The sequence below is a fragment of the Loxodonta africana genome, chromosome 3, assembly GCF_030014295.1.
Source record: "Loxodonta africana isolate mLoxAfr1 chromosome 3, mLoxAfr1.hap2, whole genome shotgun sequence".
Lineage (NCBI taxonomy): Eukaryota > Metazoa > Chordata > Mammalia > Proboscidea > Elephantidae > Loxodonta > Loxodonta africana.
In genome coordinates, this window is record NC_087344.1 from 8,210,291 (window position 1) to 8,225,418 (window position 15,128).

Sequence of the window (15,128 nt, forward strand, 5' to 3'; positions counted from 1 at the left end):
TCCCTGGTTGCTTTGGTGACAGGGAAGAAAGGGTTATTTTTCACCGTGCACCCATTTTTGAGCCTTTTGATTTTTATCCTAATTGCGTGATTAACCTGTATTTTAGTATCTTTTAGTCGTGTATGTATTAATACCACTTTCGTGTAGTATGTGTACAAATATGCTGAAAAACCATTGAAGGACACAAGGTGCTAAAGGCGGGGGCTTTTTCCGGCAAGATTACAGAAGGTTTTTATTTACAAAAATGGGATCACGCTCTCTATCTCTTCACAGAACAATGTGGCGCTACAGTTAAGCGCCTGGCTGCTAACTGAAGGTCAGCAGTTCAAATCCACCTAGTCGCTCCATGGGTGAAAGACCTGGTGATCTGCTCCCATAAAGATGACAGCTTTAAAAACCCTCTGGGGCAGTTCTGCTCTCTCATACAGGGTCCCTTTGCCTCGAAAATCAACTCCATGGTGCCTGACGACAACACATGGAGCTTAGCTACTTCATTCTTAAGCCCTGGGTGGCCTACTTTGTGGGAGTTATGTTTTATTTAAACAATAACATGTTGATGGATGTTTAAAAGCACGTTGCCCTGTTGTGCTCAGGGCTTAACACGCCTGACCCCTGCGCGCCGTCTGGTTGTGAGAGCTGAAGATTGCCATTTGCCACACTTATTTGCTGAAACTGAGTCATACTTGGACGCTTTCATAGCACCTGTAGAGGACAAGGGAACTGGCGGCATAACCATTAAGTGCTACGGCTGCTAACCAGAAAGGTCAGCAGTTCAAATCCACGAGGCGCTCCTTGCAAACCCCACGGGGGGCCGTTCTCCTCTATCCAACAGGGTCCCTATGAGTCGGTATTGACTCGACGGCAACGGGTTCGATTTTGGTTAGAGGACAAAATTTGATTGTTTTTGGGCAGGGTAGGGGATGTGTTCTTTTTAAGGAACGGGAAGGATCATTTGCCGGTGATGTGTGTCCCCTGCAGCGTGGGTGTCGTTGAACCCATCCCTCTCTATAAGGTGACAAAGAACTTGTCTGAATTAACGTTCTAATGTTTGGTGGAAAGCAGAACTTGGAAGTGATGGGCTTGTATATCTGGCTGCGGAGATTCCTAAGATAAAGGGGCTCGGGGTTTCTCCCTGCTGTTTAACAGTGAAATGCAAGAGGAAAGAAGTAGACTTAAAAACGAACTGTTTGAAATGAAACCAGAGCCTAAAGATTTGGAAAATTCTGTTGTACAAACTAAGGAAATGTGCCCTAGGACTTTGACCAAGGTCTTGGCTACACAATCTTTATGTTAAAGAGATTAAGCCTGTGACTGATGGGTCCCATCAGCCACCACAGCAGAAATCCCAGCAGTTTAGACCGCAAAGCACGGAGATGGGACAAAAGTAAGGAATGCCGGCCGCCTGGAAATCTACAGGCAGGAAATGGGCCAGTGAAGCTACTCGGTTGCAAAAACCTGTTGTCCTCCAAGAAAAGGAAGGCACCCTCCTGGGAGCGTTTGGAAATCAGCAGAACTGTTGGAGGGACCATGGCAGGCAGGGCTACCTCCATTTCACAGGGTGGAAAACTGCCTTCTAGGTTTCAGCGTCCAACCTCCACCACCTGGGCTCTGGTAGAGAAACCCTGCCGCACTTGACTCAGCCCAGGGGTGGGACGAGGGGCGAGGGGAGGCTGCCTGGAGGAGGGAGTGTCTATGAGCAGGAGCAGGGGCCAACCAGGAGCAGAGGGCAGGGCACGGGGCCTGAGTGTTGTGGACAGTGGCTGGAGGTGGAGAGCCGTGTTCCGGGAGCTGCAGGTCTCAGGATCCCTGGAGGGCCCTGCTAAGGAGCCTGGGCTCGGCTGGAGGGCAATGGGGAGCCACAGGATGTTTCTGAGCAGGGGTGTGGCGTGACCAGACTTGGACTTTGGGAGACAAACTGGAGGGGGCAGTCCTGGTGGCCAGAAGACGGAGGCGGCGGCTTTGGCTCTGGTGACGGACACGAGCAGACAGATGGGTCTGTACCGATGACGGGAGGGCTGGTGTCTGACCCTGGCTATAGGCATGACTGTAGACATCAGTGTCTGCCGCCACCACACACACACACAGACACACACAGACCCACCCACCTCCCCCCGAGGAAAGCAGTGAGGGGGGGGCTTCTGATGGGCACGCTGATCCATCGAGCTGCTGCGGGTGGGTCCCTGGGCCTGGTCATGGCTTGGAGCAGCGTTCCTTAGGAAACACACAGCCCCACTCCTGCCCTCAAAGAACTGTATTTTGTCCTCTAAATACAAAGTTACTATGCCCAAATGAGTATGGCCCAGTTTTGTCAAGTAAGTGTGGTAAATCGCACCTCCCAGGAGGAGTGGGCAGGACCTAGGTCCCCAGGGAGTGCTTGGGGTGTCTGTATGCACCCTGCAGGCTGACCTGGGGCTGGTCTGACTCAGCCTCTGTGCTCTCAAATGGCTGCCATTCATCTCTGGCCTCAATTTTCTCATCTGTAAGACGAGCAGCCTCTGCCCTGGTCCGTGCTGCCAGTGAGGTTACATGGCCATGGTATATACATGTGCTTTGCCAACCCCTTCCTGCCCACCAGGGGCCATCTCTGCCCTCCTGGAGCCCCAAACCTGGGCTGCAGTGGTGGCTGTGACCAATTCCATGTGTGGCAACTGGGAGACAAGAACAGACTCAGGGCCCGAATGCAGCTCACGGCCGCTGATGGAGGTGAGGTGGGTGGAAGGGCTGAGCAGGCTCTGCCTACGGGTGGCTATTGAGCCATTAACAATTAGTGTACTTCAGGGTGGGGCCTCCCTTCTAACAGGAACACCCTGGCAGGTCACTGCCCCTCTCCAGGTCTATCTCCCCCTCTGTAAATGGCATGACAGGAGGGCCTTGAGGGTCCAGGGGTCTCAAGCGCCATGTACACACGCCTCTTGGATAAAAGGGTGTGAGAGCCAGGCTGGCACAGGGTCTGTGGATGCCCAGGGAAAGGAGAGCAGGCTTGGAGTCTGGGCTTGCCAGTTCATCTGTAAAATGGGTCCACGAGCCTGCTCCTTCCTGGGGCCAGCCTGGGCCATGCTCCCTCCACCACATGCTCCTCGCTGCCACAATAGCCAGCATGGGGCCCTTCCTCAACAGGGCTGAGAACCTAAGACCAGGTTGCTCCCCAGCCCCAACCCATCTTGCCTTCACCCTAGACCTGCTCGTCCTGCCTGGAGGCCCAGCATACCCAGGGGCATGCAGAGCCGGACAGCTGGCACCAAGTGTTCAGAGGGTGCACTAGACATGGGAGACCTACCCAGAGACTATGTTCCTGGAGACCAGGGGTGTGCTGGTCACTGTGGGTGCCTTCCGCCTGGGCCAATGGACCCTGCCCTCTGCACTCCTCCCTGGAGTGGGAGGAGGAGCACAGGTTTCTCCTGCGTAGCCGAGCACTGGGTCAGACAGCAGGGAGGTTCCCTGGCCTCTGCTCCCTCACCTGCACCTCCTGCTGCTCTAGCTTACCGCCTGGGTGGACTCTATCCTGGAGAAGGCTCAGGAACAGAGGACTACAGTCCAGGTGGGGGCTCCCGGACCAGGGCCTCTGCTCCCCTCAAGCTCACCCCTGCCCTGTCTGTCTGGGGCCTCGGGCTCTGGTTCCCAGCACAGGCTCTGTCCCAGCATCAACACATTTCCCGTGGTGGCCCTGGGGCTGAGTGTTGGAGGTCCAGCAGGGACACCTGGACGTGAGGCAGGGCCTTAGAGAGGGCTTCCTGGGGACATGATACTGGGGGGTGCGGCCCCTGAATGGCAGTGCCCATTAGACCTGCCCACTCCAGAAATGTCCAGGGCTGCCAGGGACAGGGTGGAAGCTGGGGCTGGGGGCCAGGGGAAGGAGGGCTGGCTGGAAGGTGGGCAGCGGTAGACTAGCCAGCTGAGTAGGAGGGAAGATTCGGCAGCCTCAGCTGGGGCGGAGGGTGAAGGAGGCATGGATTCCCGTGCCCCGGCTCCCGGACTACCCCACTGAAGCTCAGCCCCCCAAGAGCCAAGCCCCGACCCTGGGCTCGCCCTCAGCACCTTCTCAGCCTTTCTAGCACCCCGAGCACTGTCTCCGGAGCGCCAGGGTCCGCTGTGTGCCTGGATTCCCCCAGGCCAGGGCCTAGACAGTGCCCGAGGAGCCCCAGGCCAGCACGCTGGTTGGGAACACTTCAGAAGTCCTTTATTGGGCCCATAAGGCCGTGAGCTGCCCTCAGAGGGGTCCCAGACTGGAGTCTTCAGGTCCATGGTGTCCCTGCCCCCATCCTGGCTAGAGCAGGGGCTGCATCCGAAGCACTACTTGGAATGCTCCTTGGCGCGCTCCTTGATGTAGTCCCAGCCCTTCCTGGAGTAATGGCAGGCCTTGGAGGGAGCCACTGACAGTGCTGACATCACCGTGATGATACCTGTGCAGAAGGGGGCCGGGGCGGCTGCCCGGTGAGGCTCCCCACTCAGCTACCCAGACCCTTCAAACAAGGGAGTTGGTCCAATCCCCAAGACACTATAGGTTCAAAAGGCTTTTAGAGGAACCACCTCCTGCACTGTTACTCCAAGTGGAGAAACTGAGGCAGAGGAGGGACTTGTTGTTAGTTGCCCTCTAGTTGATTGACTTGGGGCAACCCCACGTGTGCAAAGTAAAACTGCTCCATGGGTTTTTGAGGCTGTGACCTTTCAGAAGCAGATCACCAGCCCTTCCTTCTGATGCCCCTCTGGGTGGGTCCCACCTGCCGACCTTTTGGCTAGCTTAACCTTTGTGCTTCCCTGGAGCCGGAAGAGTCAGGGCCTTGGTTTGTGGGAGGTCACATGACAAGCTCAGACCCTAATCCTCCATCACCATTCTACCCAAGCAATGCACACACCCCCCACCCCCTGCCAGCCTCTTAGCCCCAGTCAAGTCTCTATCTCCTCTTCTATCTCCTCCATTAGACCTGTGGAGGCATACCTGGGGCTAGGCTAGGCAACCCATTACCCCTCCAAAAAGAGGCCCCAGGGGCCTACCTGAATTCCAGGAGTCGCGGAAGGAAAAGTTAAGCTTCGGAGGGGGTGGGAGCTGGGAAGAGAGAAAGAGATGGGGTTGGTGAGGGGAGAAGGCCCAACAGCCCCTCCAGATGCAGGGAGAAGACCATGGGCCTCAGAATCAGGTCTGCACAGGGAGGGACCCAGGGAGACTCCAGAGCTGACCCCCGCCCCCCGCCCCAGCCCTGGCCTTCCTCCAGCCCAGGGTACCTGGGGTATCTGCAGGCCCGTCTGCTTGCACACGTACTGGCTGAACTGGTACATGGCTGGGGGGACCACCTCTTCAGCCTTCCGAAGGGCCGCCTGGCTCTTGTCGCTGGGCCCCAGTAGGTCCTGGTCATACACCAAGTAGACTGCGCCTCCTGCCACACTGCCCTTGATAAGAAACCTGCGGGAACAGGAGGGAGCCACAGAAGCTCAGCGAGCACGGCAGGCCACCCTCAGGGGTCCATGAACACAGGGAGAAGTTGGACTCTCCTGGCGGGGGCGCGGATCACAGTCGAGGGTGTCACATGTGTAGCCAGGGGAAGCACAGATCCCCCCCAATACTGACAGTGTGCAAAGCAAAAATGCTCAACTCTATTTAACTGGCAAACTGAGGCACGGAGACGGACAGTGGGCCACTCAACGTCCAGCGGAGAGCAGTGGACAGCGAAGACTTAAGACCCTGGCCTTCCGACCGCCAGCCTAGGGAGGGGGCCTTCCAAGTGTTTCCGAGCGTTTCGTGCATGTCTCACGCTGCGCCCAAAATAAACGTGTGTGGAAGGATTCTCTGGGTATTCCCGTTTTGCAGAAGAGACAACTGAGGATCGGAGGTATCTCGGCTACAGTGGGCACTCGAGATCGCTGGGAGGTAGAAAGGAGGCGCTTATGCGGCTTCTGCAAGCCCGCCCCGCCTAGCCTCAGTTTCCCTATTTGGGCTATGAAGGCCTGACACTACAGGAAGCGAAGAGAAAGGCCTAGACCAAACCGGAGGGGGTGGTGCCCGCAGGAAGGGACTTTCCCTGGGGTCCAGGACCCGCCCGATGGTCTCACGCACCTCATTAGCGACCACACGCGGGCCACCATGGTCACTCCACTCCGCGCGCAAGGACACTCGGCTGGCCCGCCACTTCCGGCGGCGGCGCCGCAGAAGCCTCTGGGAAGGGTAGTCTCTCTTGCCACCCGCAAAGGCCTCCGGGAGTCAGAGGCGGAGACTCCCTGGCTCCAAGACGCCAGAGAAGGGCTGTTGTCCCGCCGCGAAGGGCTCGTGGGAAGTGTAGTCTTCACTCTCCGGGATGCCGCAAAGCTGCTGGGAAATGTAGTCGGCAGAGATCTGCAGAGCCGCCGAAAGTCTCGCCTGGCCGCGAAGTCTCTTGGGAAATGTAGTCCAGTCCGGCTCCGCCCTGACAGCGCAAGGGGAGGGAGGTATCGGACGTCTGGAGAGGCCTAAGGGTAATAACGAAGGAGATGCTGGGGCTCGTGAGACTCACCCGCGCCCGCGCGGGGTACTGAGGGCCCAAGCCTAGGGGAGAGCGCCTAGAAGGAGGTTGTCACGGCAACGCGGTGGCTGAATAGTTCGACGGAGGCGGGCCCGAAGTCACGTGATACACATTAGGCGTGGAACCTCAGTCTAGTGGGCGGGGCCGGGGCCGCAGCCGGGGGTGGGGAAGCAGGGCGGGAGGCCGTTGCCCCGGCAACGCCTGGCGCGGAGTCCCCACGGCCTGGTCTCTCCGGGATGGGTTAGGAGTCACGTGACTACGGCCCTGCGGGACTGGTAGCGGTCGGGTGCTCGAGCGAACGCGGCCGGGAAAGGGAGGCTGGAGGGAGGGTCGTGTTTTGGCTCCCAGGCTGGGACCCCAGCCGGGCAGGACGGCGGGGGCAACTGAGGCCTGAGTGGGTGAGTGCGCAGGTGGAGGTGTGCAGTGGACCGCACGCCCCCTTTGCCCAGAGAGTAACATTAGACAGGCGAGGTTAAGGACCCTGTCGGTTGTGCAAGAATCCGGTGCCCCCATTCCTTAAGGCTGCTTCATCCATCCATCCATCCCTCCCTCCATCGCTCCCACCTCCCCACCTCCCCCATGGGCTTCTGTGGTGAGGACGGGGGGTGGAGGGTGTTTGATAGGCTTCATGGACTTTCCTGGAAGAAGGGAGAGGTGGGAGTGCATTCACTGCTAAGGGGGTACCTGGCGAACTGGAATAGGGTGAGGGGTTCACTTTTCTGAGAACCGAAAGATTCATATATGGGAGTAGTGGCCAGAATGTTGGAGAGGTGGGCAGGGGCCAGGCCTGCTGGGCTTCTTTGGCTGAGGTGAGGAGCCTGGCCTCGTCCAAGGGCAATGGGGAGCCCTGGGAGGGTTTGGAGCAGAAAGACCGCAGGTAGATTTCTCTTGACAGTGAACGTGTACCAAATTATGAAGATAATTTCAGGCGATGACAGAATGTTGAGGAGGAGCTCAAAAGGCTAAAGTTAAAGGAAACAGAGACCCGACAAAGGGCCTGGAAACCCTGGTGGTGTAGTGGTTAAGTGCTACAGCTGCTAACCAAGAGGTTGGCAGTTCTAATCCACCAGGGTGTTCCTTGGGAACTCTGTGGGGCAGTTCTACTCTATCCTGTAGGGTTGCTATGAGTTGAAATCGATTCAATGGCAGTGGGTTTGGTTTTCGTTTTTTTAGAAAGGGAAAACCCATTGCCATCGAGTCGATTCCGACTTATAGCAACACTATATATATATATTTTTATAGAACAGAGTAGAACTGCCCCCCATAGGGTTTCCAAGGAGAAGCTGGTGGATTCTAACAGTCGAGCTTTTGGTTAGCAAAGGAGCTCTTAACCACTGTGCCACCAGGGCGCCATTTAGAAAAGAAAGCCCTTTTGGAAATAATTGTAGATTACAGAACATCCATTCACATGTGCTTGGGGAAAGCATCGCAGGCAGAGAGAACAGCCAGTGCAAAAGTCCTGGGGCAGCATGTTGGTGTGGTTGAACAGAATGAGCAAGGGGGCAGGGAGGAGCTGGCCCACACAGGACCTCTTTGGCCATTCAGGAGTGGGGTTTTGTCCTAAATCAAAGGGGAGAACTTTCAGCAGGGTTAGGACAAGATGTGATCGGGCTCGTGGGTGAAGGGAGAAGGCTCCGAGCCAGGAGAAGGTTGGTGCAATAGTTCAGGTGAGCCCAGTGGTGGCTGTGGAGATGTAAAGGAGGGGACGGGCCCAAGGCCATCACCAAATGCTGATTCAACAAAGGTGCAGCTGGAGAAACGGTTGTGGCTGTGGCCACTGCAGGCCCAGGGAGGGCCATGAAGGTGCTGCTCTTCACAGGGCTCGGGGCCCTGTTCTTCGCCTATTATTGGGATGACAACTTTGACCCAGGTGAGTGCCCAGGGCTAGGGGAGGGGAGAAGGTATTGGGCCTGCTGTCCTGTCCACCTTGAAGGCTGAGCACCCCTGCCCACTGCCAGACAGCCTCCAGGGAGCCCGTGTGCTCCTGACAGGGGCCAGTGCCGGCGTCGGTGAGGAGCTGGCTTATCACTACGCCCGCCTGGGTGCCCGCCTGGTGCTCACCGGCCACACGGAGGTCCTTGTGCAGAAGGTGAGCTGCCTCGTTGGTCAGTGTGGGGTGGGGTGCAAAAGGGAGCCTGGGGTTGAATTCCTACACCCATCCAGGCTTACTGTGTGACCTTGGGCAAGTTGCTTAACCTCTCTGAGCCTGTTTCCTCATTTGCAAATTGGAGACAATAAAAGTATCTTCTCGTGGGTTGTGGTGATGTGTCGATTCAATACGGCAGTGAGTGTAAAGCAATGAATTGATAAAGTCCAACAGCCACTGAAAGCCCGTGTTCTCTAGAGAAGGGTGGATGCAACAGCCCATTGTCCAAAGGGAGCTTGTGGCTCTTGGGAACAAACCTTCCAAATTTTCCGGAGAAGCCAGAACTCTGGAGATGGATGTGAAATCTCCCGAGTTTGTAATGTTGGTGACTGGTTAAACGAAACGTCAGTAGGTCATTCTGGCCCAGGGGGCCGCCAGTTTACAGCCTCAGTGCTAAAGCTTTGGGCGTAGTGTTGAGTGGCACCCGAGGCTCACAGTAGGTGAGGGGGTTTCAGTCTGAGGACCCAAGAGGGGGCCAGCTGAGGTGGAGGGGCCCACGGGCAGCTCTGCCCTCCCCCCCAGGTGGTAGGGAACTGCCGGAAGCTGGGCGCCCCCAAGGTCTTCTACATCGCGGCGGACATGGCCTCCACTGAGGCGCCGGAGCGCGTGGTGCGGTTTGCGCTGGAGATGCTGGGTGAGGGGCGGGGCCTAGACCGAGGGGCGGGGCCTAGGCCGAGGGGCGGGACGCTAACTGGGTGAGGGTGTGGCAGCGACGGGTGTCCTGGGGGCGGGCACTTAACGGGGTCGGGCGTGGCTAAGGGCGGACCCGCGCTGGATCCAGGGATTGGGACACCGGACAGGGACGCCTCGGACGTGGGACTAACCTGTATGAGATCCAGGGGGTAGCGTCCGGCGCGGGGCCTCCCTAAACCCAGGGGGTGTTACTGGGGCGGAGCTCACTGTATTCAGGGGGCGGGGCCTCGGGGGCTGGCCCCGGGCTGACCGGCCTCTCCGGGCCAGGCGGGCTGGACTACCTTGTGCTGAACCACATCGGCGCTACCCCGGCCGGCACGCGGGCCGGCACTCCGCAGGGGACGCGCTGGCTCATACAGGTGCTCCGTCCCCGGCGCGGCCCTGGTCTGCTCCACGGCGCCGGTCCGTCCTCCCGTCCGGGACCACGCCCCTCCCAAACCTCTGGCCCCGCCCGTGCCTGCCCCGCCCCTAGGCCCCGCCCCTGCCTGCCCCGGTCCCTGCCCCTTTGGGCCTTGGCCCCGCCCCGCCCCAGGCTTCGCCCTGGCCTCGTCACCCCTGGTCACCGCCTCTAGGTGAATTTTCTGAGCTATGTACAGCTGACTTCCTTGGCGCTGCCGAGCCTGACGGACAGCAAGGGCTCCCTGGTGGTGGTGTTCTCGCTGCTCGGTGCGTACACATGGCCTCGGTTCTTGGGGAGGGGTCTTGGGAGGGGGTGACCGCTCATCCTGGGGGGCTGCAGGCAGGAAGGCTTCCGGGAGGATGAGGCGCACCCTGTAGCCGGTCAACCCCGCCCATGCCCCGCCCATGCCCCGCCCCTAGGCCGCGTGCCCGCCTCCTTCTCCGTCCCCTACTCAGCAGCCAAGTTCGCGCTGGAGAGTTTCTTCGGCTCCTTGCGGCGGGAACTGGACGTGCAGGACGTGAATGTGGCAGTCACCATGTGCATCCTGGGGCTCCGGGATCGCGCCTCGGCCGCCGAGGGAGTCAGGTGAGGTCGGGCAGGGGGCCGGGCGCGGCCGCGGGCTGTCGGGGCCGTGCAGCCTCCGCCGCAGCCCCCCACCGCGCCCTCCCGTCCCCAGGGGCGTCACGAGGGCCAGGGCGGCTCCGGAGCCCAAGGCGGCCTTGGCCGTGGTCCGCGGCGGCGCCACGCGCGCCTCCGGCGTCTTCTACCCGTGGCGCTTCCGCCTGCTGTGCCTGTTGCCGGGCTGGCTGCCGCGTCCGCGGGCCTGGTTCATCCGCCAGGAGCTCAACGTCACGGCCGCAGCGGCTGCCTGAGCTCCCAAGCGTGGCGCTGCTCATCTTCCCAGAGGGACTCTCCACCAAACCGCCCCTGGAACGGGGACACAGACGGCGACACCTTTGAGACAGCGGCCAGGGCCCAGGTAGATTCATCCCGACAGGAAAGGAACACCGAAGGAAACTCCCGGCGTTGGAATCAGTCACAACAGCTCTGAGCGTGCCGCTCGGACCCCGTGCTGTGTTTGTCAGGGACTTCAAAAGCCTTACTTCGGTTTTTTTTTTTTTTTTTTTTTACCACTGTCACTGAGGATACTGTGATTCCATTTGCGGATGAGGAAACTGAGGCTCAGAAAGATGACGTGACTTACTCTAGGGCCCTGGCCACATTAGTCAGGTCACGCCACCCAAGCCATCTCTCCAGCTCCCACCGGAACTGCCCAGTCCCTGATTTGTTCCTTCTATTCGTCTGAAGTAGCCCCCAGCCCCTGCCAGCTCCCCTAAGCTACATCTCTGTGCCGGTGACGTCCCCGGGAGCTTCTCTGCTGGCCGGGGTTGGAGAAAGAGGAGGGAAAGCGTGTTCTCCTGGGCTGGGCCCAGCTTCTTGTTTCCTAATAAAAATCATCCTTTTCTTTGCATATCTGTTGTTCAAATTCTTTCTGGGCTTCCAGCCTGCTGGCCTGGAGGGTGTACCCGGGCAAGTACCCTCAACCCTACTTGTTAGTTTGTTGTTAGGTGTCATGGAGTGAGTTCCCGCTCATAGCGACCCTACGTACAACACAGTGAGACGCTGCCCAGTCCTGCGCCATCCTCACAATCGCTGTCGTGCTTGAACCCATTGTTGCAGCTAATGTGTCGATCCCTCTTGTTGAGGGTCTTCCCCTTTTTCACTAACTCTCTACCAAACATGATACCCTTTTCCAGGGACTGGTGCCTCCTGATAACATGTCCAGTGTATGTGAGAAGTCTCGCAATCCTTGCTTCTAAGGAGCTTTCTAGCTGTACTCCTTCCTGTTTGTTCCTTACAGCCTTGGAAGCCAATGGGGCAGTTCTGCTCTGTCCTATACAGTCGCTATGCAGTGGGTTTTTTGCAGGAAGGGTAGGCTAAAAAAAGAACCCGAAAACAATTCCGACGCATGGCGACTGTATAGGACAGAGGAGAACTGCCTCATACGCTTTCCAAGGAAAGGCTGGTGGATTCGAACTGCCGACCTTTTGGTTAGCAGCCTGAACTCTATAGCCACTTTGCCACTAGGGCTTCCCGATTCGTGCAGCAACTATAGTTATTTCCAAAGCCACCAGAGGGCACTGTACCATATCGCCTTCCTCAAATCTAGTCCAGAGCTTGGCCCAACACATAACGAAACACCCCCGTTTATAGAAGTTTTATTCTATGCAAAGTACTGTTACATCTCATTCAACCATTTGGAGTAATTATTGTCCTCATGCTATAGCTGGACAAATTGAGGTTCCGACAGGCGAAGTCGCTGGCACAGGGTCAGCCAGAAAGCGGCTGAATTGGGATTCAAACTCCCGGTCAAGAGGCAAGAGAGGCACCGCTGCCACGCCACGCCACGCCACGCCGCGGGGCTCGACCACTGGGTTCTGCCTCGTCCCCCTCTCCCCACCCCTACGCCCCCTCCCGCCACCCCCGCCGCCTCAGCGGAGTACGAGAGCAAGCTCAGGGAGCCCAATCGCGCATGCTCATGAGTGCCGCAGAGACTCCTCCAGCCGCTAGGGGCGCGCGATCCTCTCCTGCCTCTCTGGCCCGCGCCCGGGTGGAGAGTAGATATCCCAGATTTCCGCGCGGCACCGGCCCTTCCGCCACAGCAGCCATTGAAGAATAGCAGGTAACCGGTTCTCGCGCGGCGGGGATCCGCCGACATCGGGCCCGCAGGAGCCGGGGCACGGGTTGGGGTACGGCAGGGTGCAGCTAGCGAGCCCGAGGGAGCAGGGGCGCGGGGTTCGGAGCGGCGGAGATCGAGCCGGGACTGACCTGCACTTCCTCCCCCCACCCGTGTCCCAGCCATGGCTGTGCGCTACCCGATGGCCGTGGGCCTCAACAAGGGCCACAAAGTGACCAAGAATGTTAGCAAGCCGAGGCACAGCCGCCGCCGCGGGGTAAGTGTGGGGCCCGGGGCCAGGGGTGGGAGCGGTCGCGGCCTCTTGGAAGTGGGGAGCTATGGGGGTGGTTGAGCTGAGGCAGGGGTGTCGTGGGACTTGTCAGACCAGTGAACGAAGATGCCATTGCTCGTCCGCGCGGTGAGCACCCATCAGGACCACAAACTTCAACCTTGCCGGCCCGTGTGAGCGAGGCTGGAGCTGACGGTGCCACTTTGGGGTTTTGACGAATGAGTTGGAGCGCGTCTGAGTGGAAGGCAGGGAAGGGGCGTTCCTGGCCACCTGGAACAGCAGGGGTGAAGGCTGATATTGGAATTTGGAGGGAAAGCTGAGACCTTGTGTGTCAGATTGAGGGTTTTCAGTCTGTTGAGTTTGCAGGCGCTGTTCCTCAAGTAGCCCTGACTCCTCGTGTGCTGTTCTGTGTCACAGTGGAGGGGACTCCAAGCTAAGAGAACAGCCTGTGCAAGAGGGCCAGGAGCAGGAGCCAGCTGGGAGCGGGGGCCTGCTTAGGCTTCTCTGCAGCCTTGTCGTCTATTTTGATTGACAAAGCTGGGTTGGACTCGGGGTGTTGGGAGGATTCGAGCTTTCTTGTACTGGGCATGGTCAGATGATCTGTTCTTGGGGTGCCACGGGGCCTGTATCGACTCAGCAACCCCATGTGCCAGTAGAGCTGCCCCATAGGGTTTTCTTGGCCATAATCCTTATAGGAGCAGGTAGACAGGACTTTCTCCTGTGGAGCTGCTGGATGGATTCAAACCACCAACTTTTTGGTTAGCTTAACCATTATGCCACTGTGGCTACTTTCAAACACTCTACCCCAGTTAATTCTTTCAGCCTTCACAACCAGAGGAGGGGACTGTTGTCCTGTCATACACCTGGGGAAACTGAGGCACACACCCCAGGGGGCCTGATGTGCTCCACCAGAAAGCAGGGAGGTCCAGCGTGGCCTCAGAGTCCCTACCCTGACAGCCCCTTGCCCCCAGCGCCTCACCAAGCACACCAAGTTCGTGCGGGACATGATCCGGGAGGTGTGCGGCTTTGCCCCCTATGAGCGGCGCGCCATGGAGCTGCTCAAGGTCTCCAAGGACAAGCGGGCCCTCAAGTTCATCAAGAAAAGGGTAGGTGGTTTATTATAAGAACTTGATAAATAGTTTAAACAGAGAATATTCTTTGGTGGTTATGAGGGAGGAGGGAGAGGGGCTTTCACTACTTAGTAAGTAAGAACTATTTTAGGTAAAGGGAAAGACAACACACAATATAGGAGAGGTCAGCACAGCTAAATGAAACCAAAAGCAAAGAAGTTTCCTGAATGAACTGAACGCTTTGAAGGGCAGCGCCACAGGGGCAGGGGCTTGGGGACCATGGTTTCAGGGGACATCTAAGTCAATTGGCATAATAAAACCTATTAAGAAAATATACTGCATCCCACTTTGGAGAGTGGCGTCTGGGGTCTTAAGCGCTAGCAAGCGGCCATATGAGATGCATCAGTTGGTCTCAACCCACCTGGAGCAAAGGAGAATGAAGAACACCAAGGACACAGGGTAATTATGAGCCCAAGAGACAGACAGACCACTTAAACCAGAGACTACATCAGCCTGAGACCAGAAGAGCTAGATGGTGCCCCTGCTACAACCGATGACTGCCCTGACGGGGAACACAACAGAGAACCCCTGAGGGAGCAGGAGAGCAGTGGGATGCAGACCCCAAATTCTCATAAAAAGACCAGACTTAATGGTTTGACTGAGACTAGAATGACCCCAGAGCTCATGGTACCCAGACCTTTGGTTAGCCCAAGACTGGAACCATCCCTAAAGCCAACTCTTCAGACAGGGATTAGACTAGACTGTGGCATAGACGATGGTAGTGGTCAAGAATGAGCTTCTTGGATCAAGTAGACATGAGACTGTTGGCATCTCGTCTGAAGGGGTGATGAGAGGGTCAGAAGCTGGCCAAATGGACACGAAAAGAAAGAGGGGGGAAGGAGTGTGCTGTCTCATTATGGAGAGAGCATATAGCATCAGGGGGAGGGTATATAGCAAGGCGTTTATAAACTTTTGTATGAGAGTCTAACTTGATTTTTAAATTTTCACTTAAAGCACACACAAAAAAAAGGGTAGGTGGGCTGCTGGTGTTGGGAGGCAGGGCTGGGGGGCCCAGGCTGACCTGACCAGCTCTCCCTGCCCGGCAGGTGGGGACACACATCCGAGCCAAGAGGAAGCGAGAGGAGCTGAGCAACGTCCTGGCCGCCATGAGGAAGGCGGCTGCCAAGAAAGACTGAGAGCGTCCCTGCCTGTCTGCTGTAACCGTACCCCGCCCCCCACCACCACAGTAATAAAGCTTTTCCAGAAACGTGGCTCCAGCTCTAGCTTGTGGCCTGTGGCAGCCTTGGAAAGAGGGAGGTCTCGTTCCATCCCCTTGGTACCCGCAGCTCCAGCCTGCCTGCT

The 15,128-nt window shown here is 57.8% G+C and overlaps 3 protein-coding genes across 3 annotated transcripts; 2 read left to right on the forward strand and 1 right to left on the reverse strand.

The window, feature by feature from the left end:
• Positions 1–4,155: 4,155 nt before the first annotated feature.
• Positions 4,156–6,470, reverse strand: MICOS13 (mitochondrial contact site and cristae organizing system subunit 13). Its single transcript, XM_003421690.4, has 4 exons — positions 6,050–6,470; positions 5,221–5,398; positions 4,993–5,044; positions 4,156–4,400 (listed from the first exon to the last, which is right to left on the reverse strand). The coding sequence occupies exons 1-4, from the start codon at positions 6,076–6,078 to the stop codon at positions 4,291–4,293; spliced, it is 369 nt and encodes a 122-aa protein (XP_003421738.1). The 5' UTR covers positions 6,079–6,470; the 3' UTR covers positions 4,156–4,290.
• A 1,792-nt stretch (positions 6,471–8,262) lies between these two features.
• Positions 8,263–10,712, forward strand: HSD11B1L (hydroxysteroid 11-beta dehydrogenase 1 like). Its single transcript, XM_064280358.1, has 7 exons — positions 8,263–8,361; positions 8,450–8,580; positions 9,160–9,271; positions 9,598–9,689; positions 9,903–9,996; positions 10,150–10,315; positions 10,407–10,712. Exons 1-7 carry the CDS (start codon positions 8,289–8,291, stop codon positions 10,600–10,602), a joined length of 864 nt encoding a protein of 287 aa, XP_064136428.1. The 5' UTR covers positions 8,263–8,288; the 3' UTR covers positions 10,603–10,712.
• Positions 10,713–12,310: 1,598 nt separating this feature from the next.
• RPL36 (ribosomal protein L36) lies at positions 12,311–15,037 on the forward strand. Its single transcript, XM_064280357.1, has 4 exons — positions 12,311–12,413; positions 12,590–12,684; positions 13,668–13,802; positions 14,873–15,037. Exons 2-4 carry the CDS (start codon positions 12,592–12,594, stop codon positions 14,960–14,962), a joined length of 318 nt encoding a protein of 105 aa, XP_064136427.1. The 5' UTR covers positions 12,311–12,413; positions 12,590–12,591; the 3' UTR covers positions 14,963–15,037.
• Positions 15,038–15,128: the final 91 nt, after the last annotated feature.

What these genes read in the sequence shown, in the direction of transcription:
- RPL36 (XM_064280357.1), top strand. Translation starts at nt 12,592, where the DNA reads ATGGCTGTGCGCTACCCGATGGCCGTGGGCCTCAACAAGGGCCACAAA. An exon ending in GGCACAGCCGCCGCCGCGGG is followed by an intron (nt 12,685 to 13,667) that starts GTAAGTGTGGGG and finishes CCTTGCCCCCAG; the next exon opens with CGCCTCACCAAGCACACCAA. An exon ending in TCAAGTTCATCAAGAAAAGG is followed by an intron (nt 13,803 to 14,872) that starts GTAGGTGGTTTA and finishes CCTGCCCGGCAG; the next exon opens with GTGGGGACACACATCCGAGC.
- MICOS13 (XM_003421690.4), bottom strand. Translation starts at nt 6,078, where the DNA reads ATGGTGGCCCGCGTGTGGTCGCTAATGAG. An exon ending in CGCGTGTGGTCGCTAATGAG is followed by an intron (nt 5,399 to 6,049) that starts GTGCGTGAGACC and finishes CTGTTCCCGCAG; the next exon opens with GTTTCTTATCAAGGGCAGTG. An exon ending in CGGGCCTGCAGATACCCCAG is followed by an intron (nt 5,045 to 5,220) that starts GTACCCTGGGCT and finishes CTCTCTTCCCAG; the next exon opens with CTCCCACCCCCTCCGAAGCT.
- HSD11B1L (XM_064280358.1), top strand. Translation starts at nt 8,289, where the DNA reads ATGAAGGTGCTGCTCTTCACAGGGCTCGGGGCCCTGTTCTTCGCCTAT. An exon ending in CGGAGGTCCTTGTGCAGAAG is followed by an intron (nt 8,581 to 9,159) that starts GTGAGCTGCCTC and finishes CCTCCCCCCCAG; the next exon opens with GTGGTAGGGAACTGCCGGAA. An exon ending in TCGGCCGCCGAGGGAGTCAG is followed by an intron (nt 10,316 to 10,406) that starts GTGAGGTCGGGC and finishes TCCCGTCCCCAG; the next exon opens with GGGCGTCACGAGGGCCAGGG.